Raw genomic sequence first — 24,216 nt, 5'->3', positions numbered from 1 at the left:
AAATCTGCGTTTGGCTATTCGGTGTTCCCCAACAAGTTAATTAGCTGTTTCTGAAATGCATGAAAATATTCAGCATTTTCCTTCTGAAGCCTATCACAGTTTTAAGCTTGGCGGGGAAGGTCTGGGTGTATGTGGAAGAGGGTCTGTCAGGGAAACGGAATAGAGCCCTTTTGGCTAGGGATTCCAACACTTGTGACTTATCTCAGGAATTACACACACACTGTAATTGCAAGCCATTTTTTTTCTGGCTTGAGCACTCCAGCTGAGGGGCCTGCGGTGCCCTCCCACTTTTAATTTCAGGTTTGGGCAGTTACCTCTGGGTTCAAAAGTCCTTGGGTGGGAAGCTCAGAAGAACTGCGAAAGGCCTCAAGAATTGCCTAACTGATCGTGGAGAAGCCGGGACTGGGCACAAATAGTAGCCGGGGAACGTTGCAAGGGGCCATGGACACATCTCACTGATTGGTAACGATTTTGCGAGTGGGTGTGGGGACTCTGCTCTGACAACTTCTCCTCGGGGGTAGGGAGGGCTGTCCCAGCACCGTGAGGCGACCTGTGGGGAAGGGATCTGCTCTGGGACCTCCCAAGGACCAGAAGAAAGTGTGTCCCGCCAAGTGACAGCATGCGCCCCTCTCTGTCCGCTCCCCTCGCCTCCCCTCCCCCGCGGCTAGTCTCCGGGCAGAGGTGTCTCGCTCCAGCTCGTCCTCCCCCTCCTCACTCGTTCGGACGGACGGAACCTCAGTGGGAGCCCCGCCTGTCTCCGGGCAGCCTGAGCCCCGGAGCGCTCGCCCAGCCTGTCAGTAACCGCCGTTTGCGCTTCCTTTCTTTCTTTCTTTTTTTTTTTCCTCCCTCTTTTCTTTCCCCCTTCTGCCTTTGTCCCGCTTAGTAACTGGGTTCCGACCAATCGCCGTCTCACCGGCCGGCGCCGGCTGCCTCCTGATTGGCCTGCTTGGGGCGCGCAGCCGTCTCCCGCTCCTTCGCTGAAGTAAGGCAGACAAAGGACGCAGGCTCCGGCTCGGGCAACCGGGATCAGCCAATCACCACCCACTTTATCCTCTCTTTCCCCCTCCCTCCCCTCTTCTCTTTCTCCCCGCCCCGCTCGCGTGCTCCCGGCACAGACTCCTGGCGTGCGGCCAGCGCCCGGACCGTACCATTGTGATTGAGGGTTGGGGGAGAGAGGATGGATGATTAGAGAGCTGAAGCCTAGAGAGAGGTGGGGAGAGTTGACAGCCGAGATGGAGGACAGTTTTCTGAACACTTTCTCAGGCACCTGACAGAGTCCCCAGTACATCAAGGAGGTATAGAGTGGAAGGGCAGTGGTGATACTGGCTGTATCCCCTGCCCGGCGAGGTTGGGTAGCGCCTCAGCGGGGAAGCGAGGGGGAGCAGGGGAGCGTGGGGACGGAGGAGGGTGTACCCTTCCGCGCCGTTAAAATGAAACTCTAGTGGCTGGAGTCTAGGTAGAGCGTGAGGGCAGCCGGCACTGTCAAGCCTTCTTGGACCCCGGCGGGAGCGCCCAGCTGAGCAGGGTTAACTGGACTCTCCAACGGGCTGTAATCCCGGGGCTGCAGCAGCTTGGGTTCCGAGCCCGGCCGGAACGGAGCCCGAGTCCCGGTCCCTAAAGGGATCACTCTCTGCAGACCAGTGGGACCCCGAAACTTGAACGCAATACCCAACCCCCTTTTTGTGCTTTTCTTTGTCACTTTCCCACCTGCTCCCAGCGCTTTCTCTCCCCCCCCCGCCCCCCGCCCATTATTTCGAAGGACACAAAAGTAGATTGCTCGGAAGGATTTGGAGGTGCCGGGAGCTGTTCTCTGTGGAGAGCGACTGTGTAGAACGGATTTTTAGGAAGCCGCTTTTTAACACCTTGGGGTTCGGCCCCCTGCAGCCTTCTCTGTATCTCTCTGAGGAGCAAAACTCGTAGGTTGAAAGTTCGGGGGGCATTTTGCTGGGCGCTGTAGAAGAGAGGGGGAGAACCCCGTCCTCGTCCTGGTAGTTGCCTGGACTTGTACCGGCCGTTGGAAACCCCGAAGTACATTCCGTGTAGGACTTTTACAGATATATATTTTTTGATTTTTAAATATCAGATTAAAAAATATATGCTTTCTATATATTTCCTAACGACCTGCTCCTGACAGCGCGATGTACAATACGGTGTGGAGTATGGACCGCGATGACGCAGACTGGAGGGAGGTGATGATGCCCTATTCGACAGAACTGATATTTTATATTGAAATGGATCCTCCAGGTACTTGGGAGAAAAAAAGAATCTTGTGATGGGCCCGATTTGTGTTTAATAAGACCTTAGTTACGTTTTCAGGGCAGAATTATTCCTGGGTGCGCTAGATTTGGGATGAGGGGCAGATGTGCAGTTAGAGCTGCATAAAACTGCTTTTGGTTTTAACATTTAAAGTTTGCAGTTAGAACCCTGATCCTATTGTCCTGCGAGGGTGAGGGTGGGGGTGGGGACCGGAGTGGGGGTGGGAGGAGAAACCCATTTCTTTTACTACTTCTTTTCCTTTGCGCGTCGTTCAGGTTTTTGTCGTCCCACTTCCCTTTTTTTCCCTTTTCAGTGAAATATTCTTCTACCTGCAAAGGATGTTTTATATCCCAGTCTTGAAGTCAGTCTTTCCCTTTGCGGAAATTCTTTAAAGCTTGTCATTTTATACGTTCGTCTCATCTGGTTCGTTGTGTTTTACCTTCTTTAACTTCTGAAACTGGCTTACCAATGTGATTATTCATTTCAAGACCACCTTTTTTCTCTTACGGAAACCAAATGCTGGGTAGTGATTTTCAGGGATTGGGCATTTTTATTCAGTTATGGCCTTAGTCTGAGGCTTTTTTCTCAGAATATAGTCGCTTGGAGAGATATACGTGCAATATTTTATTATTTAATTTGTGTGATTTCATTTGAGATAGGGTTTAGTTTTAATGTAACTTCAAATCTTACAGTAGAAAAAGAATCCTTTTTGTGTGAATATAAGTGATGTGTACATATATGTGATAGGTTCAAATACACATAATGTAAAGCGTACATAGATTGTTTATACTATTTAGAGCTTTGTGTGAGACCTTTACAGACATTTTGTGTATCTAGCAGGAAAGAAAAAGGAAGGGAAAATGGAAAAGTTGGGTAATTTATTTTCGTTAAAGTCTACCCCATTTTATAATTATTAGCTGTCAGATTTTCAAACTCTATTTGCAATTATGGACAGTGCTTTATATAATGATTTTGAATAAGTAGAGGGCCTTTATGACTCCTTATTTTTGTTGAGCATGAATTCATTATGTCTTTTAAAAATGTGCTGTACGTAAGCCTACAGAATAAATTGTATGTCATTGGGGAACCTCAGTTATTATAAACCTATGTATTTTTGGAAATGCTTGAAAGGATTGGAGCCCATGCAAATGTAATGAAGTATAACTGTCTTCTAGAATGTAGGTAGAAATTATTTCCTGTGTCCTCATGAACAGTGAATTATCCTCTTTGTGTTTTTCAATTAGTCATAGTGTTAAATGATGCTATTTTAAAAACTAATACTAATATTGGATCAACCTTTTTCTCTCTTAATGATCACTTAGAATTTTTTTCTTTTCCCTTCATTTTGCAGCCTTTGTTATGTGCTTTTATCGTTGTGACTGCAATCCAGATGCAGCTTTTCAGTGTTTCGCAAAGTTTGTAAGATTTGCCACCCATCTATTGTGTCTTTTTCCCCCTTTGTTTCCTCCTAATGGTAAAGCATCATTTCTATTAGATGCATTTGTCATTCATGTGAATGGAAATTTAGTACTTCATTGGTTCTTCTCTTAGAAAAAGTGAAGGTAATAATTCTAGATTTCTGTTATTGTAAGAATTATATATTCAAACTACCTTAGAGTTATACTGTATATCATATAGTATCTTGCCTTGCAGACATACAAAGGGAATTTGTTGGGCGGAGAGGTGAACGGGGAGGAGGGGTGAAGATGAAGAAAAGGCCCTAATGTTTGAAAAATATAGGCCCAGCAGAAGAATATTAGTCAAGCTGAGTTGAGTTGTCCAAAAATAATTTTAAGAAAAGTTGACTATTTTAATTATGTAGTGAGGTGGGCCTTACAGGGTCATTTAGAAAATTCTGATCTAAACTTTGCGTATTCCATGGAAATAAACTTTCAAGTTTAAAATATTTATCTTTGAATGAAATTTTGCATACTGAGATTCTGTTCAGACTGTTGAGAATATGCATGTGTTATTACCCATTTTGTAGTCTTAATGTAGAATGCTGTTATTTCTGATAATTTTTTTCTTAAAGGAAGCACACTTAAGTATGCTGAAATATTGCCTAGGAAGTGAATGGTTTTTAATGTGAAAAATGTGAATGCCAACCTTGTTTTGTGTAATAAAGTTTTTGAAATGTTTAAACCAGGTAAATTATCGGTGAAGAGGTTGCAGCATGTCGTGTATCTGTCTTTTTTCTAGCTCCTAACCCAGATCAAGCTCTTATTATTTTCTTCCTGGCCTGGTATGGCCTGGTATGATACCTCACTAACTGTTCTCCCTGTTTTTACTCTGTCCAATCCACAGTATTGTTAAAGTATCATTTGATTTAACTTCCAATGATAAATCTTCCAATGACTTTAAAGACCTTCCAGTGGCTTTCCTTTGCCTATTGAAGAAAGTCCCAGAATGCATACCCTGCCATAGTTAAGTCCCTCTATTTTTGCTTCCAACCTAATTTTCCAGTCTGTTCTCTGTTCAAGTCCATCACAAGTACTATGGAAGCTATTTTGTACAGGCTCTTCTTTGAATGTATACTTCTTCCTCTTCCTGGGATGCCTTTCACTCCCAGCGGTTACTTGTTGAAATGTTATGTATTTAGGGCTCAACTTAGAGACTTTCTTTACTGGGTTGTATCTTCTCTGATCCCTTTTCTTGGAAGACATCCTTCTTTCCTTTTCCCTCCCTTTTCTAATACTTCTCAGATAGAACTTCTTTCATTCTGTCTAGAGTAGCTTCTGAAATTATATATTGCATTTATTTATGTATACTTCCTCCTATGGAATTGTCTTCCCACCAGATTATGAGCTTTATAGCTTGCTCAGGATCTTGCAAGTAGTAGACAATATAAATGTGTTAGATTAATAAATACCGAGGGAAAATCATTTCTTTCTATCTTCTAAGTACTTTCCTACTAAGACCCTTGGTCACCTCATAATTTGACTATTGAAGTAGCCTAGGGCTAAATAAATTTTGAATTAGGCAGTTGTTGACTTAGGGTCTTTAACTGTAGTATTAATATTACAGTTTTTAATTTTATACTGAACCAAGTGCAAAATTATTATTATTGCTTCTAGCAGCCTCAAAAGCTATTTTTCAAAGGTATTTCCCTCCAGCCTTCCCTAAAACTATTGCCATGCATCTGGAAGGTTTCTAATAACTGCACAGATTGCTACACCTGCTGTAATTTACTGACAATGTAAGGATCGGATCCAAATGAGAGATTGATGGCTTAATCAGAAATACTGAACTGTTGAGATGAAACAAAACTTTTTTATTTTGGAAATGTTAAGATTGTGCTACACAGAACTGCTTATAAGCATCTTGGTTAGTTCTGTTGTGATTTTGGAGTTGGGATTATTCTATAGAAAATAGTTGCTGATAGGCTTTTCAAAGAGCCCGGCCTTTGGTATAGTAGCTATTGGAGGATTACCAGTGCACACCTGATCACAAACTCATGCCCAAAGCTCATAGTTATCTATTAGCCCGTACTTTAATTTTGACGATATTGTTTTTTTATTTTAGGAAGATGTAATAAATGATTTTTTTAATTAGTGTATACTTTTTTTTTTAGATTGTAGACTTTGTTCTTCTCGAGACAAGTTTCTGAAATTATCTGTAGGGAAACAACATCTTTTCAATAGTAATTAGAAAATTAAATGTCTAAATTGGCGAAACATAAATATAGGATGGTCTAGAAAGTGGTTCTTAATTTTTTTGGTCTCAGTACCCCTTTTATACTCTAAAAATTATCGAGGATCTGAAAGACCTTCGTTTAAGTTATATGTATAGAAATATACTGCATTAGAATAAAATTGAGGAATTTAAAAAATATTTAATTCATTTGAAAATAAAATGGTACGTTAACATAACTTTTTTTTTTAATGGAAAAAAAAACTATTTTCCAAAGACCAAAAAATTGAGTAGAGTAACATTGTTTCATGTTTTTACAAATAACTAATGTTCGGCTTTTTAATCTTTAATGTCTAACTTCATAGAAGACATCGAAATTTCCATGTCCGCTCTTGCATTCAGTCTGTTAAGATATCATAGGTCATAAGCCTCTAGAAAACTCCACTATACAGTTGTAAAAGAATGAGAGTGCAAAAGGCAGGTAATGTCTTAATAATACTATGAGCATTTTTACCTCTTGGACCCTCAGAAAGGGTCTTGGGGATCCACAGAGGTCTCTGGACTGTACTTCGAGAATTAGTAGTCTAGAGGTTACCTGGCTATAGAGGTTGATGGCCAACCTAATAGAGTATCTTTTGACTTTTTTGAAGTCAGATGAAAACATTGTTTCAGGAAATATACTTGTTTTCTCTGGCATACTTGGTGTTTTCATCTTGGTAAAATTTAGATTAAGTAGCATTCTGGTGGAGAATTGGCACACTAGTCCTATAGATGAGAAAATATCTGCTGAGAAACAAGTGAAGAAATAGGTCACCTGCCACTGTGTGGTCCTTACTGGTAGCAGATTAGGCATTCTGCTTCTGTGGTTGACTTATGCTTTATACCATTATAATTTGATCGGTTCATCTTATATAAATGCTTTTCCTGTCTGTGGTAAGATATTTTATAAGCTAAGTGGCAGTTTTTAATGATACCATAATATAGGACAGTGTTAATATAATCAAATGATGTAAAAACCATACAAATTTCTTTTTGCATCTTATTGAAAAAGATTAGTCATTGCTTTCATTTAATACATTATATTCAGCCATTTCATTAGAAGTATGGTTATTCTCCATTGGATAATGTTTTTTAAATTTACTCTCATTGTTTTCATGCTGAATACCTTTATATTTTTCTTAGAATGTAGAAAAGATTGAACATGTTCATGGTCACCATATTTAACAAGGTAGGTAGAAAAATACGAATGACTAATATATAATTTTTATTGATATTAAAGGGAGATACAGACCGAGAATAACAGAAAAAATACAGGCTTTGAAAACAAATATGAATTTCAAACCTGGCTTCGCTTCTTACCTTGCCCAAGGTTATGTGGCTAGTACTTAACCTCTGTGAGCATCTATTTTTCTCTTTTGTAAATTTGAACTAATACCTAACTTTCGGAGTCGTTTTGGGGATTAGATGTACTATACACAGTGTTTGGCACATAGTATGTACCCAATTCATTGTAGTTTATAACGTAAAGCATATTGATAACATAATTATTCCAAATCTACCTCTTTTGATACTCTCGTAGTCAAAACCTTTGAGCTATTTTTTCCTTCATCTTTGACATTTATACCGGGACCATTTTGCTTTTGGAAGAGTTCTCTGGGGTCTTTCTTAGTTACAACATCTTGTGAATATATGGAAATGTCACTCCAACTCATCCTATCTTTTTTGTTTTTGTTGCCCTGTCCAATTCCTCAGCATCTCATATTTGAAATGATTTGTAATGAAAGTAATAGTTGCTAACATTTGTTAAATAATTATTATAGACCAAGCACTATCTTAAATGCTTTTATATGTACTATTACTTTTAGCAACACAACAACCTTAAAAAATGGGCTCTATCATTATCCCACTTTACAGACAGGAAACTGAGATTTAAATCCATTTAGTAACTTTTTTAATGCTTCACAGCTAGCAAGTAGCAGAACAGGCCTTTCTGACTGCTAACACCCAGATTCTTAACTGGTACCTCCTAACAGGTTGCTTTGTTTCTAATTTCTTTTTCCCCTCCCCCATAAGTTTATCCTGAATTCTTCAATCAGGTTAATTCTAACTGAAGTGTTATTTTCATAGTCTTACCACTATAGTTAGGAATAATCAGCAGCTCTCCCTTTCTGTTAAGCAGAGGTCATATTCTTAAATTTGGCAATCTTTAGTAATATAGAATCAACTTACACCTCCAACTTAATTACTAATCCTCTATTTTTTTTCTAGCCCAATTCCTTGCTGTCCCCTGAATATACTTTGCTTTTTCTCATCTCCACCGTTTTCTTATGCTGCTTGTGTTAGATTATGCCCATCCCACGGCCATCTTCAAATTGAGATCCTTCTCAAGTCCCCCTTCTTTTTTTCCTCCAAAAATTTTAGCATTGAACTTTTTAATTAGGGCTATGGTTTATTATTTTGATATAAAATATGGTATTTATTATGGTATTTAATTATTTTGTGAATATGGTTTATCTCCCCAATAAGAAAACTTCTTGAGGTCAAGCTATTATATTTCTTTTGTATCTTTTTTTTAATATAAACATTCAGTGCCCAAATATTTTGTTAAATCTTAGGCCTATGGATCCAAACAGCTTCATTTTGTGACTTAAGTTTTAAAATGTCGATATTATTTATTATCAACATATGACCTTTAAACTTATAAAGATATTTTAACAAAGGGAATAATGAAAAAAATGCAATACTTAATGTTATTAGCAAATATTTATGGTTTTGATTAAAAGTCATTTTTAAAATTTTGAAGAATTAGAAGTGAGTGGTAAGTTAGTCATTCAGAGTTGGTTAGTCTGGTTTTACATAGCACTGGGCCCAATGTAGATCTCAGTTACTCAAGGTGTTGTTATACTAATTAAATTTAGAATGTATAGGACTTGACTTGGGATTACAGGATAAGGTCAGCCATTGAGCTTTATAAGATCAATTTACAAATTTTTTCCCCACATATAGTCTGTTTGTTCCTTGTGCCTATTTGTAAGTTCACATGAAGTAAGAAGTTTGTCTTATTTTTTATAAAAGAGGCAGTAGGCTAGATCTAGCCTGCCAAATCACACCATTTTGTCTCATGTCAATATAAAAACTGCCATGTGGCCTATGAGTATGAACCAATATAAAGCTAGAGGCTATTCTGTGATGTATACTATCCATTATTATCCAGCCTTGGACTTCCGGTGTGATGTTCTGTTTGTGGGACAGATTAATTGTCTACCCTTGTCTAAGGGTATAGGACAGCAAATCTAGAGCATGTGGTTATGCAATCTTAAATATTTATTATAGTTTTTATTTTTAAACCTAAGAAAAAATTCAGTCATAAATCAAAATTTAAAATTTGTTTATAAATTGTTTAGGAGAAGGCCTTATTAAAATGAATTGCTTGTGCTAGGAAAATATTGCTGTAGAATCTTTTTTTTTATATGTGTTATTCTTTATAACTTTCTAACTCTACAACAGAGCCATTCAGTATGGTATAATTCATGTTGAATTTCTAATATACATTTGTAGAATTAACCACAAACTTTTTTTCTAAGGTTAGTTCTGGGATATGTTTCATAAAAAAGTATTTAGTTGGTATGTTTTCAGCTGCAAGCAGCAGAACCTAATTCAAAGTGGCTTAAGACGTAAGAAATTTTATCTTCTCATATAATAGGCTTCAGAGTTGGTTGAGTATAACAGTTCGACAGTGTCAGTAAAAACCCATATTCTTTCCTGTGCTCATTTTTGCTCTCCTTGGAATTGGCTAATCCTCAGGCTAGTAGTAAAATAGTTGTAGTGATTCCAGGTATCATATCCATATACAGCAATTTCTAAAAAAGAAAGATGTCTTTTCCTGTGCTTCTGTTTTCGGAAAGAGGAAACTTTCTTCAAAAACCTCTAGCAGACTACTTTCATGTCTTTTTGGCCAGAATTGGGTCATATTCTCTTTCCTGAATCAGTCACTAGTGATTAGATTACCCTTGAACTAACCAGTCGGTGCCTGAACCTGGAGTGGTGTAGACTTCCCTGAGGCATTATACTGGGGAGGGATTCTATTAGGAGGGATGAATGCTAGGTAGGCAATCATCGGTGGCCACACTGGAAGGTAATTTGGAGAACCATAGCTCTTTTCAAAGTTCTTGTCTTTGTGTTGGTAAATAAAAAGAATTGAAAAGTTTATTTTCTTTTTCAAAATTAAAATCTAGTTGTGGGAAACTCATTTTCATTTTCTGAATTGGAATTCACAGAGTTACATAGTAGTGTAGAGAGTTAAATATAAGACAGGCCTTTTCCTGTCTTTGTCAGTTGCTTAGTGGAAGAGGAAGCTGGCTTCTCTGGTTGACAGTTTCCTTATTTGAAGCATGTAGGTATTGGATTAGAGTATATTCATATATCAAGTAAGTGTGAGAGAGCATTTTGCAAAACTATAAATTCCAAATCTTAGTAGATTAATAAGCTGGTGACCCATGGAATGATTTATGATTTGAATGACTAGCCTTAAAAATTAGGACACTACTTTAAAGTAGCCCATAGATCATGTCTTTCAATTAAAATGTGCTATGTAACTAAGTATTAACTCTTCCAGTAGTAAGTTGGAAATCTAGTTAAAGAAGAGCCTCTGGAATCAGACTGCCTGAGTTCAGATTGCATGTCTGCCACTTCCTAGCACGTATCCTTAGGTGACTTATTTAATTTTTCTGTTTTAGTTTCCTCACCTAAAATATGGGGATGATAATGGTTCCTACTTCAATAGGTTTGTTGTGAGGATTTAGTAAATAACTGGAAAGCGCAACATGGTGCCTAGAACTTATTAAGCATCCATGATGTTTTTGTTCATGTATGTATTCATGTTTTCAACAAATACTTGATTTCTAGGCATTGTTCTAGGTGTAGAGGTAAACAGAACAAAACTACCTGTATTCATGGAGCATACATTCTTAAGGGAGGGGAGAAAGCAGAGAATAAACAAACTTATAAGTAAAATATGTAATGATGGTGATAAATGACATGAAGAACAAGCAGAGAACAAAATAGAGATTCTGGCTGGGTCGGAGAACTGCTATTTTAAAGTAGTACAGGGAGGGACTGACCTAAAGGAAGCGAGGGAGCAAATCATATAGATATAAGGGAGGTGTAAAGGTGGAGTGGACCCTGTGGAGGGAATACCAGATGAATTACTCTGAGGCAAGAACATCTCTGTCAGGTGTTCAGGGATCATCTAGGGGGTCAGGGTGATGGGAGTGGAATGAGGGGAAAGTAGTAAGAAATGAAGACAAGTAATGGGGTGGGTAGTGAGGAAGACTGGAAGTGGGGGTAGTGTAAGAACTTTGGCTTTGAAAACTTGACTGAGATGAGAAGCCATGCAAATGTGTTGAACAGTGATGTGTTATGGTTCCTGGTTTAAAATATCATTCAGGCTGCTGGAGGAGAGTAGAAAAAGGTGGAAGTGGAGAAAATGGTTAGGAGGCTGTTGCAATAAATGAGCTGAGGGAATATGGTGGCTTGGACGAGGGCAGAAGTTACAGAGGTGGTGAAAAGTGGTTGGATTCTGAATAGTATTACCATTTTTGTAGCATGTCATTTCTAAACTGACGTAAGTCACTTTATTTTCTAATTTCTCAGCCTATTATTTATATACTTTAATGATTAAAAGATTTAACCTTTAAAATAATGCCCAAACTATATATTTTCGAAGTATTTTTCTCTTTTTTGAAGCGTTATGATTTTCGATCTCAGAAATTTGGTGCAAAGCAGCATAATATGTGGTCTTAGTTGGTTGATGAAGCCTTACTCATCAGTTACTTCTACAAACATTACTGTATAAATTTATACTGCACTATAATTTTCAAAATAACTTTGAAAAGGAAATTATCTTAACGTTCTTAGTTTCTATAGTGAGCTATGAAGGAAAGAAGAAATTAAAGAGAAGGAAGCCAAGCCATATATGTTTCATTTTACTTTACATGCTGAAGTCGTTGGTGTTTTAGAATAATTAAATTATATTTATGTATTTTGCTCATTAGTGTAAGTGCTTGAGTATAGACTTTGGTGTAAAATAGGGAAGTGTTGTTGACAATTTAAGAGGGCTAGACTTAGGTTGTTTAGATTTCCATTTCTGTGTACATCAAGCTTGTGACCTTGGACTGCTATATAGAGTTTCCTCATCTGTACAGCAGGGAGAAGAACATTAACCCCATTGTAGGGTATTGTGAGAATTACATTAGTACATGTAAGACATTTAGAGCAGGTATCTGTTGTTATTGTTATTATATTCATTATTATTAAGCTGAGATTCTTATGACATAACTCCTGTCTTCTATTTAGAGCAAGCACCAGCCTAACATTTAAATTAAATTGAAAGGCAATTTAAATCTTTAGTCTAGCTTCTCGAAAATATCAAGAGGTATTACGTTCATACCATACTGCAGTACTACTTAAAAATCTGATTTCTCCTTTTTTGACCAGTATCTTTGCATGATATCCTTCTCTCCCATACTTTCTCATAGCAACCTATACAACCTCATTCTTGTTGTTTTTCCTTTCCTTCTCAAACTTACTAGTTTCTTTTTCAGGAGTACTAGTTTTCCTTTAAACACTCTCTTTTGCCTGTTTCATTACTCTAATGTGTATTATAAGAGCCAGGGACCAAGGGAGTAAAGACAGCTGTGAATACTCACATAGCAACATTTTTTATTTTGTCACACTTAGCTGCCATAGAAGGTATACCATGTTTTGACTTTTAGAAAGAAGTCTGCTTAGTTTTAAAAGGACAATCAGGTGGTGTGTAGGCCTATTGTAAGACATTAGTTTAGGACTTGGTTTTAGTCTTTCTCCTAGTAGTCATGAACTATAAGAGCAACTATCACATCTGAGACTGACCTGAGCCTCTCCTTTGATTCCTAGTTATCAACCATGGGCATTGGAGTTGCCAGATAAAAAACATGTCCCATGAAATATTCGGGACATATTTATACAAAAAAATTATTTGTTTATCTGATATCCAAATTTAACTGTGTCCTGAATTTTTATATGCTAAGTATGCTAACCTAATTTAGAGAGAGGCTAGACAGTTCACTAGATAGTATTTTGTAGTATTCCCTGTGGCATTTGGGATGGATGTGTAACTTGATGTAGTGGATATCAGGATACTTTCAGTAATAAGTCCAACTCAAATTGGTTAGACAAAGATAATTTATACGTTCATGTAATTTAAAAGTCCAAAGGGAATGAGGATCCTTGGCATGTTTTGGTTAAGACTATTTAGGCATTTGCCCTATTTTTCTGCATTTCTCTTGGTTCTCCTCTATATCAGCTTTTTTTGTCAGGCTGGCTTCCATGGTAGTGCAAAAGGACTGCTTTTGGCTCCTGGGCACAGACTGTATTTAAGGAATACTCACATGTAAACAAATCCATACAGTACCCCTCTTTATAACTTTCACCCTTTTTCTTGGCTATCATCTAATTTATATTTCCATTATATACTGTATTACCCCCTTTATAATTCTTAACTATACTTATTAATAGTTATTCAGTGTCTTTAGTCTCCTCATTAGATTATAAATTCCATCAGGATAATGATGGAGTCCATAATTAACTACTGAATCGCCAATATCTAGCACTGTCTCTGGCACGTGGTGGTGCTCAGTAAATATTGCTTGAATAAATGTTTTAAGTATGGTAATAGATAAATGTATAAACAGAGGAGGGAATGATTGGTTTACTGGTGGGGTAGTGGAAAGATAACTGCCTGGGTAAATGCACGGAGTTGTTAAAGCATCTTGGTGTATTTTGGGAACTATAAGTAATTCAGTTTTGTTGAAACGTGTGTGGTGAGAAGTGGTAGCAGATGAGTCTGGAGAGGTAGGTGAGGACCAAGTCGTGAAAGGCTTTGAATACTACACATCAAGTTAGATTTTATCGTGTGGGCAGTTGGGAAGCCACTGATTGGTTGGTTTCAAGTAGAGAAAAAATTTGTTGGCCGCAAAGTGAAAAATAGGTTGGAGGAGATCAAGATTAAAGAAGGGAACTGGTTAGGAAGCTATTTCAGTAGAGACGAAAGATGTTATGAAAGCCAAAGGTCGAAAGAAAATATGGTATGTGGATCTTGTGCACAGAATTCAGGTGGACTCATAGCGATTTCCACTATAAATTTAATTTTGTTTCAGCAGCAGAGACATTGTGTTAGGCAGTCTTTAACTACTGACCCATGGTTCTGCATCCATACCTACTTAAAATTTGTAACCAGAGATTGTTTTTGTTTCATTTTCTAATCATTTTTTAAAAAACAAATGGAAATATACCAGTTCCCCTGCCACAAAATTGCCTAAGGTAAGATAGTAGCTGTGAGAATGAATATGAGAGTTGTTTAAAAAAGTAGGATTGATGGAACTTAGAGACTATTCAGAGAAAAATGAAACAATCTAGAATCAGGTTTTTGGCTTGGTAGGTGGTGGTGCTATAAGCCAAGAGGTGTAATTTAAGGAGAAAGGACAGATTTGGATCATACTGTCTCTTAAATCAAAATGAGGCAGAAGCAAAATGGCCTAGGTTTTCTCCTTTTGGAGTTTTTTTTTCTTTTAGGCTTTACTTGGCAGAAAAGGGGAGTGGCTTCTCCTGCTTCCAAGTTTAGAACCTAGAGCGTATGGTAGTAAATCAGATACTACTGAAGACCTAAAGGTGTGGGAGAGATTGCAGTGGGACCTTGACTGCTCCCAGAGTATTAGTTGCTAAGGTCATACTAAATTTCCAGATGTTTAAGCCACCTTATCCTTTTTGAAAGCAAGTAGGCAGAAATTATAAGAAAACTCTTAAGATTCATGAGTTAGGTTTTGAATGGTGGGAATGTATGTGAATCACTGCATCATTTTGGAAAGTTTCACAATATCTAGTAAAATTCCTCTTTCGAAATCTAGTCTGTAGAAATAAAAATATCAATGTATAAAAGTATATGCAATATTGCTTTTACTGGCAAAAATTAGAAACAGGCTGAATGTCCATTAATAATAGATATAGTTGTATAACTCGTAAGGCACTTTAATGTGTTGTGGAATATTATACAACTCAAAGAGAATGAGTTAAATCTGTATGTCTTGACCTGGAGGAATATCTGATAGCTTATAGATTGAGACAACCAACCAAGTTATTAATAACATCCCATTTTTATAAAATAAAAAAACTATATTTCATCATCGTTTAGGATTATATAAAAATAGAGAAAGGTGTAGAAGTGTATTTTATCTAGGTATTCTTCTAATGGCTAGATATATAATAGTGAACAAGACTAGTTATTTTGGGTAGTCAGAAACAGTCTGATTGATATGTTGATTTAACTTTATTGTGAAATAAAATACATACTAATAACTGTTAAATATACAGTTTACTAAGTTCATAGGAAGTGAACAACCATGTAACTACCACCTAGATGAAGTTGTTGAAGATAGCTTCCCAGGAGCCAAAAGCATGCCCCTTTTTAATTATATCCCCTTTATTCCCACCAGTACTAACCAGTGACTTGACTTTTTATATTAATTCCTTGTTTTTCTTGATAGTTTTATTCCTATGTTAGTTTTGCCTATGTTTGAATTTTGTATACAAGGAATTATACCATATGTATTCTCTTGTGTTTTATTCAGCATTATGGTGAGTCATACTATTTTCATGTAGCTGTAGTTTCTTCTTTTTTTGTTACTGTTTGTTATTTCATTATATATTGCAATTTATTTCTACTGTTAATGGATATTTGAGTTGTTTCTCTTTTGGCTATTATGAACAGTGCTGCTGTCAATTTTTTTACATTTGCCTTGTTTTTATGCCAGTGCATTTTCATAGGGTGTATCTAGGATTCAGAATTCTGGTTTATAGAATATGTGTATCTCAGCCCTTCTAGAGTATGCCAAACTGTTTCCCTCTATACCAGTATATGAGAGTTACTTTATATCTGCAATAACCCTAGGTATTGATAGACATTTACATTTTTGCAAATTTCAGTAAGTGTGTAATGGTGTCTCAGTGTGGTTTCAGTTCATTTGAATTTTCTTATTCCTATGAAGTGAATCATCTTATTTTGGCCATTTGGTTGCCCTCTTATGAAATGCCTTTCCATATCTTTTGCTCATTTTCTCCTAGATTATTGTTTTCTTCTTATTGATTTGTAGGAGTTATGGATTCTGGATATCAGTCCTTATTTATTACATGTATTGCAAATCTCTTAAGGTGACATTTTGAGCAGAGACCTGAAGGAAGTGAAGGAGTGAGTCTGAGGGATAGCCGAATGAAGGTATTACAGGTAGAATGAAGAGCAATTACAGAGATAGCTACCTGAGGTTGGGCAGAGAATCTCAGAGAAAATTGAAGCAAAATGAAAAATAACTCATGGAGTGTTACTAGTAAAAATGTAGATTATAAAATCCATTCCTTGATATTACTACAAATATGTAAAAATATCTAGAATATGGTGAAGGAAAAGAACTGGAATATGATCAAATGAAAACATTGATTTGCTGATGGTATTATGGACAAGTTTTGCCCTAGATTTGTTATTAAATAGCAAGAACAATGTTAAAAGTACACTTAAAAGAGAAAAGATTTAAGAGTAGATGCTAAAGTTAACTTTGAAACAAATTAATCTTCAGAAAGATAAACTTGGAGCTGCCTCTTACTCTCAGACATTGATATGTAGAAACTCTGTATTAGTTTCCTTTTGCTGCCATGACCAGTTACCATAATCTTAGTGGCTTAAAACAACAGGGGTTTATTATCTTTTAGTTTTGGACCTCAGAAGTCCTAAAATCAAGGTGTCAACTGGCTGTATTCCTTTTGGAAGCTCTAGGGAAGAAGCTGTTTTCTTGCCCTTTTCTCCTAGAAGCAGCCTGTATTCCTTGGCTCGTCTATTCTTTACTCCATTTCAAAGCCAGTAGTATTGTATTCTCAAATCCCTTTTCCTCTCTCTTACCTGGCCCGCCACCGCCTTTCCTCTGCTTCTATTGTCGTATCTCCTTTCCTGACTCTGATATTTTTCCCTCTCTCTTATAGGGACCTTTGTGATTCCTTTTAGCTGACTTGGAGAGTTCAAGATAATTTTTCCATTTCAGTACTCTAATTACATTTGTAGAGGTTTTTTCTTTTTTTTCTTTTTCTTTCTTTTTTTTTTTTTGCTATGTAATGTAACATTCATAGGTTCCAGAAATTGTGACATAGACATCTTTGGAGGATAATTACTCAGTCTGTCTTAGACTCTAAATTTGAGAATAAAATTTTCACTAACTCTTCCTTAAAGTGTGATGAATGAAGAATTGGGAAGTATAGATAAAAGAGAGAGGGCCTTAACTAGTAGAGAATGAGCTTAGTGAAGGTCTTATTTTAATTTCAAATATTTTACAACATCTGCCATAAAGGAGTTACCTTATGTGAGGAGTGCCTGAAAGACCACTGGAAACTTTTAAGTCATACCTTCATATAGTTGCTGCCTTGAGGAAAGAGAGGAAAGAGGATTGTACTTTGTTAGAAGACTGATTTAAATTTGGCTTGCTTAACAATTGTGTAACATTGAACAGTCCTTATCTATAAAATAAGAATAGTAATACTTAACAAAGGTTTTTATAAGCATTATAAAAAGTAATATATACACACATATACAAGTATACATATTATATAATGAAATAATACTTAGTATCTGGCTTATAGCAGGTACTCACTTTCACTTGAAGGTCAGTGTCTTTGTGATATAGTGATAGGATAATGTTAGAGAATGAAAGGTAGGGGGCTTAGGCTAGAGGTTTTGCTGGAGGTAGCTGTATATTTCACTTGCTAGAAGCTACCTGACTAGTGTGTGTTTGGCTCTAAAATCAGGATGGGTAAAATTTGGTGGTAAGAGTAGCAGCGAGTTAATATTTGTAGCTAGTGCGGTTGATCATTCTTTTTCTATGACTCATTTTACCTTTTTCTGTGGGAAATTTAAAAAATTTGTTTCTGTCTCTGGGCTGACCTTTTTTTCCCTTTTTCTGCCTTCAGTAAAATTCCACTGCTATTCTTTCAGCATAATTATTCTTGGATCTTCACTTTCTCTCTATGGTAATCCTAACTGCCTGATCATCTCATGCATTAATTCAACAAATATTTATCAAGTGCCTTATATCTGTGAGACACTCAGCGCAGAAGCTGCAAAAATAAGAAAATGTGTGTCCTTGAGGAGCTCAGTTTTAGTACAAAGACAGGTCAACGGCTAAACTACAATAGATAAGCTTTACATTAGAAGATTAAGTAAAGAAAGCTCTGTAGAATCAAGGAGGAGGTAGTGCTTAACTAGCACTCATAAACATGAATTTTAATAGCAGGAAAATAATTTTTATATGAATTTTTGATATGAATTACTTAATTATTCCCTCCACGTTGGACATCAAACACTCTCTCTTGTCAATATCTCCACCCAGCTCCTTGTTCTTTTGCCACACCAGCCTGTACATTTCTCAGCCATGGGGAGTCAATCCAACCACCAGCTTCCTCTGTTCCCATACCACAACTGCTGAGTTCTGCTGAAGAAATCACCACAAGCTGGGAGTTTGTGCCACTACAAATTTATAAGTCTCTCATCTTAATTGAGATTAACTATCTTATTAGAAATTCATCTATATGCCTCTGATCAGTGACCTTTTCCATCCCACACAGTGCCCAGTGGCAAAAATAAGGAGTCCCCCCGCCTTACCTACGGTTTCTGTTACCCACGGTCAACTGTGGTCTGAAATATTAAATGGGGAATTCCACAAATAATTTGTAAGTTTTAAATTTCACACTGTTCTGAGTAGTGTGATAAAATCTCACTCTTTCTCACTTTATCCCACCCAGGACAGGAATCATTCCTTTGTCTAGAGTACCCATGACTTTAGTCCTTTAGAAGAGATCTTCATTTTCAGATTGACTGTCCTGGTATCACAGTCACTTATATCGCTTGTGTTCAAGTAACCCTTATAGCAGTAGCCCAACACTAGGTCACGATGCCTATGTCATTCACCTCATGTCATCTCATTTAGGTATTGTATCATCTCACATCACAAGAATGGTGAATATAGTACAGTAAGGTATTTTCAGAGAGACTGCATTCACATAACTTATTACAGGACATTGTTAATAAATGACTTATTCTTAGTTATTCTCTATGCCAAATTTATAAATGAAACTTTATCATAGGTATGTATGTAGGGGAAAAAACATAGTATATATAGAGTTTGGTACTATCCGTGGTTCTAGAGATTCACTGGGGATCTTAGAACAAATGCCCGGTAGATAAGGGGAGACTACTGTAGTTTTAAATTTCTACTTGACTTTGTCTCTAGTCTTGAAATTTTCATTCTGCGGTTTTAGTGGAGCAAATATTTGAATATAAAACATTTTAAATTAAGGAATCTTTAGGAGTATATCAGAATTTCTTAAGAATGATCTCAGTTTATTCAAGGGATTGCCATGTGTAGATTTATTAGTTATTAGTTTTATATTTGGAGATGCATATAATTGCCATTTGGAAATTTCTATAAGAAGTAGTCACCAATGTAATTGTTTCATGTAGATCAAGAACATATCTAATAGATTATAGCATCAAATGAGTACTTGATACTTTCTAATAGAGCTCATCTGGTAACTACAAAGAAATAAGTATAAAACAGTTTAATGATCTATGAAAAGGTAGCATTAATAGAGAAAAGCACATTTTAAAAACAACTAAGAATAACTTAACGAAAACTGACGTGATGAAATTGAAATTATAGTCTTTTAACCATAAAAGAAATTGAATTAGTAATAAAAAAAATTTGTCTACCAAAACAATTGCTGGCCCATATAGTTTTTCTTATTGTGATTAAAAAAAAAACCCATAAAATTTACAGCTTAACTTTTTAAGTGTATAGTGTAGTAGTGTTAAGCATATTTGCATTGTCGTGGCACGTATCTCCAGAACTTTTTCATCTTGCAAATCTGAAATGCTATACCCATTAAACAACAACTCCCTTTTCTTCCTGCCCTCAGCCCCTGATAACTTTCTGTGAATTTGACTGCTTTAATAGAATAATACAGTGTTTGTCTTTTTTGGTGACTGGCTTATTTCATTTAATATGTCCTCAGGGTTCATCAATGTTATAGTGTGTGACAGGATTTCTTTCCTTTCTAAGGCTAATATTTCATTGCATGTATATGACATATTTTGGTCATTCATTCATCAGTGGACGTTTGGGTCCCTTCCACTTGTGGCTATTGTGAATAGTGCTGCTATGCTTTCAATTCTTTTGGATATATACCCAAATTGAGATTACTGGATCATATGGTATTTCTATTTTTCATTTTTTGAAGCACCTCTGAACTCTTTCTATATTGGTTGCACCATTTTACAATTCTGCCAATAGTGCAGCAGGGTTCCAATTTCTCCAGATCCTCACCAACACTTATTTATTTTTATAGTTTCTACCCTAATCAGGCCCATGTAGCTTTATAAGTGAGTTCTATCAAGCATTTATAGATGATAATGACTTTAGGTAAACTCTTCCTTTATCTAGAAAAATAATTATAAATTTCCTTCTTCTAGGTATTTTGTGTAAGTGGAATCATACATTTTTGTTCTTTTACATCTGGCTTATTTCGCTTAGCATAACGTTTCCAAGGCTTATCCATATTGTGGCATGTATCAGAGCTTTATTTCTTTTATGGCTGAATAATATTCATTATATGTATATATCACATTTTGTATATCTGTTGATATGTTGATGGACACTGGGATGTTTTCACAACAAATGTAATTTTTAAAAGATATAATTTATTATAGCAGCAGCAACACAGTACCTAGGAACAAAATCATCAAAAGATATATATATATATATATATATATATATATATATATATATACACACACACATACACACACATGTCCTTTTATGGGGAAAATAATGAAATTTTATTAAAAGGCATTAGAGGAGATCTAAGTAAGTTGGGATGCCATATTAATGGACAGGAAGACTCAATATCATAAGCACATTCTTTCCAAATTGTAAGTTCCATACAATTGTATTTAATATAATGATAGGATATTTCATGTTACTTGACATGCTCTGTCCAAAATTTATATAGGAGAGCAAATTGTCAAGAAAACTTAGGAGAATTTACTGTTTCAGATAACATGACTTATAAAGCCATACTAATTAATAGTGCAGTGTTGGCACAGGATAGACCAACCAATGGAGCAGAATAAAGGGGACAGAAACTGAACCCCTTTATGTAAGAAAACAATATATAACAGTGAGAGCTTTGCAGATGAGTGAGGAAATGATAGACTGACTAAACAATAAATGGTAATGGAATAGTTGGATATCTATGTGGGAAATCACAGTATGGAATTTCTGTTCATATCATGTATATAAGTTCTTAACAAAGATTGAAATATGAAAATCAAAATTTTTAGGAAAAATGGAAAAATATTTTTATAATATCAGGGTAGAGAATGTAAGAAAAAATTTCTTTAATAAAATTTGAAATGTAAAAAGATTGCTATAGCTAGATCAAAATAAAAAATGTACAGTTATCAAAAGAAATGAAATGAAATACCCTACCATCTGGGAGAAAATGTTTGCAGAACATATAACTAAAAAGGATGCTATCCAGACATATATAGAATATTTTGTAAATCAATAATAATAAAAAGAGAGTGGACTGGAAGAAGAGGAAATACAAATGACCTGTAGATATGAAAAAGTGTTTAACCTCCTTAGTCATCATGGAAATGCAAATTAAAACCGTAGTTAAATAATATTTTACACTTACTATTTTGGTAAAGTTGTGGAATAATGCTGCTGTGGAGAGTGGAGTTATCATTTGAAATCCTACTTTAGAGGATAATTTAGCAGTGTATGGTAAAGTCTATGCTCTAGGGTAAACTCTAGAAGGTGGTAGGAAAGAGTTTATTCTTGTGGCAAGCACAAGAAAGTTCATAGCAACATTATTTGTTAAAGCAAAAAGACTAGAAACAACTCAAAAGCCATCAATAATAGAATGAAGAAATTGTAGAATATTCACGTAATGGTAGCAGTGAAAATAACCACAGCTGCGTTTATCAATATAAGTGAACCTTAAAAATATAATGCAGAGTGAAATACAATGGAATGATTTTTACTGTATAAAAATCATAAAGAGACAAAATGTTAGGGAGGTGGAGGCCTCTGAGGAAAAATAATAAACAAATTTGGGAGGAGTGAAAAGTGATGGCTAAGGAAAAGTATGGCAAAGAGCCTAAAAAGGAGCCATGAAAGCATATAACTAAATGTGTAACTAAAATGATCAGAACCAGGTAGTTTTTCTGTAATATAAAATTATGGGACTGAGTTGAAAGTAAGCTCTGAATTGAAACACATTGTTCTTTCTCTGTGATTGGTCTTTATGTGTATGTATTTTTATGTTTTCTTTATTATAACTTAAAAAGGTCTGCTAAAAGTGTTTTAAATTAGGTGGCATTTAAAAAGTACCTTTGTCGGGCTACTTTTTTTTTGGTGATATAGCTCATATGCCATAATATTTATCCTTTTTTAAGTATGCAGTTCAATGGTATTTAGTATACTTATATAGGTGTGCAACTATCACCACCATCTAATTTCAGAACATTTTTATCACCCTAAAAGGAAATCCTGTAGCCATTAGCACCCTTCTCCTAGTCTGTGGCACCCACAATCTACTTTCTGCCTCTATGGATTTGCCTATTCTAGGCATTTCATATAAATGGAATGATGTAGTATATGGCCTTTTGTGTTCTTTTACATAGCATAATGTTTTTAGTGTTTATCCAGTTGTATCAGTATAGTAAGTCCTCACTTAATGTTGTGGATACGTTCTTGGAAACTGCTATTTGAAGTGAAGCAAATGAAACCAATTTTATCATAAGCTGATTGATATAAACAACTGTTAAGTTCCTATGTCGTATTTCTGGTCACAAAAATATCACCAAACTTCTAATAAAGGCCCAAAACACTTCTAATATTAAACATTGAAATAAATGTGAGCTATTCATATTTTGGCGGAAGATTAACAAAAACAAATGAGATAATTATTTTCCTACCTGATTATTCCAGTTCAGGATTGTGTATAGCTGGAGCCTGTCAGGTCAGCCCAGGGCACAAGGCAGGACCCAACTCTAGACAGGATGCCACTTCCTTACAGGGCTACTCACACACACAGTCACTCTCACTCAGACTGAGACAATTGGACACGCCAGTTCACCTCACGTGCATGATTTTGGGATGTGGAAGGAAACCCATGCAGACAAGGAGAATGTGTAAACTACACAGACAGTGACCTTGGCTGGGAATCGATTTTTTTCTTTTCAACGTTATAACAAAATGATGTTATTTGAGGATGTGCTGTGCTTCATTTCTCTATATGGCTGAATGATATTCTACTTTCTGGATGTCCCTCATTTGTTAATCCATTCATCAGTTGGTAGATATTTGGGTTGTTTCCACTTTTTAGCTATTATAAATGCTGCTATGAACATACATGTACAGGTTTTTGCTGGACATAAATTTTCATTTCTCTTGGATATATACCTAGAAGTGGAATTGTTGGGTCATGTGGTAACTAAGTTTTTGAGGAACTGACAGACTGTCTTCCATAGTGGCTTCATGATTTTATATTCTTGCCAGCAGTGTATGAGGGTTCTACTTTTTCTGCATCCTTGTCAACTTATTATGTCTTTTTTTGTTATAGTCATTCTGTTGGGTGTGAAGTGGTATCTCATTGTGGTTTTGATTTGTAGTTCCCTAACGACTAAAGATCTTGAGCATTTTTTCCATGTGCTTATTGGACATTCGAATATCTTTGCTGATAAGTCTGTTCAATATTTTATTCTCTAGGGGGATTATTTTAAATAGAATTGGTTTCTTGATTTCATTTTTGGATTGTTCATTGCTAATGAATAGAACTTCAACTGATTTTTGAATATTGATCTTATATCTTGCAATCTTGGTGAGCCTTGTTTATTAGCTCTAAATAGTTTTTTTTGCATGTGTAGTACTTATAGTTTTACTTATGTAAATAGAGATGATAGTTTTATTTCTTTTTTTAAATTAATTTTAATTAGTTTCAAATATACAGTACATTGGTTAGACATCTATATAGTTTATAAATTGATCCCAATTGCTCCCTCCCTCCCCTGACCTTCCACCTAGCCAATATATTAATGCTAACTGCACGCCCTATGCCGTGCTCCCCATCCCCATGACCAGCCATCATCTACTAATTTGTATTTCTTTAACCCTTCACCCATTCTCCCAGCCACCC

At 36.1% G+C, this 24,216-nt stretch overlaps 1 protein-coding gene across 5 annotated transcripts in view; it reads left to right on the top strand.

The window, feature by feature from the left end:
• Positions 1 to 306: 306 nt before the first annotated feature.
• The window catches only part of LOC107517899 (phosphatidylinositol 3-kinase regulatory subunit gamma), a 66,144-nt gene continuing 42,234 nt past the window's right edge, over positions 307 to 24,216 (top strand). Inside the window, exons 1-2 of one of the 5 annotated variants that reach the window (XM_016159057.2) lie at positions 307 to 462; positions 2,135 to 2,244. In XM_016159057.2, coding sequence (XP_016014543.1) covers positions 2,139 to 2,244 — 106 coding nt within the window. In that variant the 5' untranslated portion in view covers positions 307 to 462; positions 2,135 to 2,138. Of the gene's footprint in view, positions 463 to 1,163; positions 1,296 to 1,462; positions 2,040 to 2,134; positions 2,245 to 24,216 lie in introns of those variants that run through there. The other 4 variants (XM_016159056.2, XM_036233381.1, XM_016159055.2 and 1 more) reach the window with 4 other exon arrangements.

Source organism: Rousettus aegyptiacus, unplaced genomic scaffold (assembly GCF_014176215.1).
Source record: "Rousettus aegyptiacus isolate mRouAeg1 unplaced genomic scaffold, mRouAeg1.p scaffold_m13_p_1, whole genome shotgun sequence".
Taxonomy (NCBI): domain Eukaryota; kingdom Metazoa; phylum Chordata; class Mammalia; order Chiroptera; family Pteropodidae; genus Rousettus; species Rousettus aegyptiacus.
The sequence above is the reverse complement of the archived record's forward strand: the minus strand, read 5'-3'. Positions and strand labels throughout refer to the sequence as shown.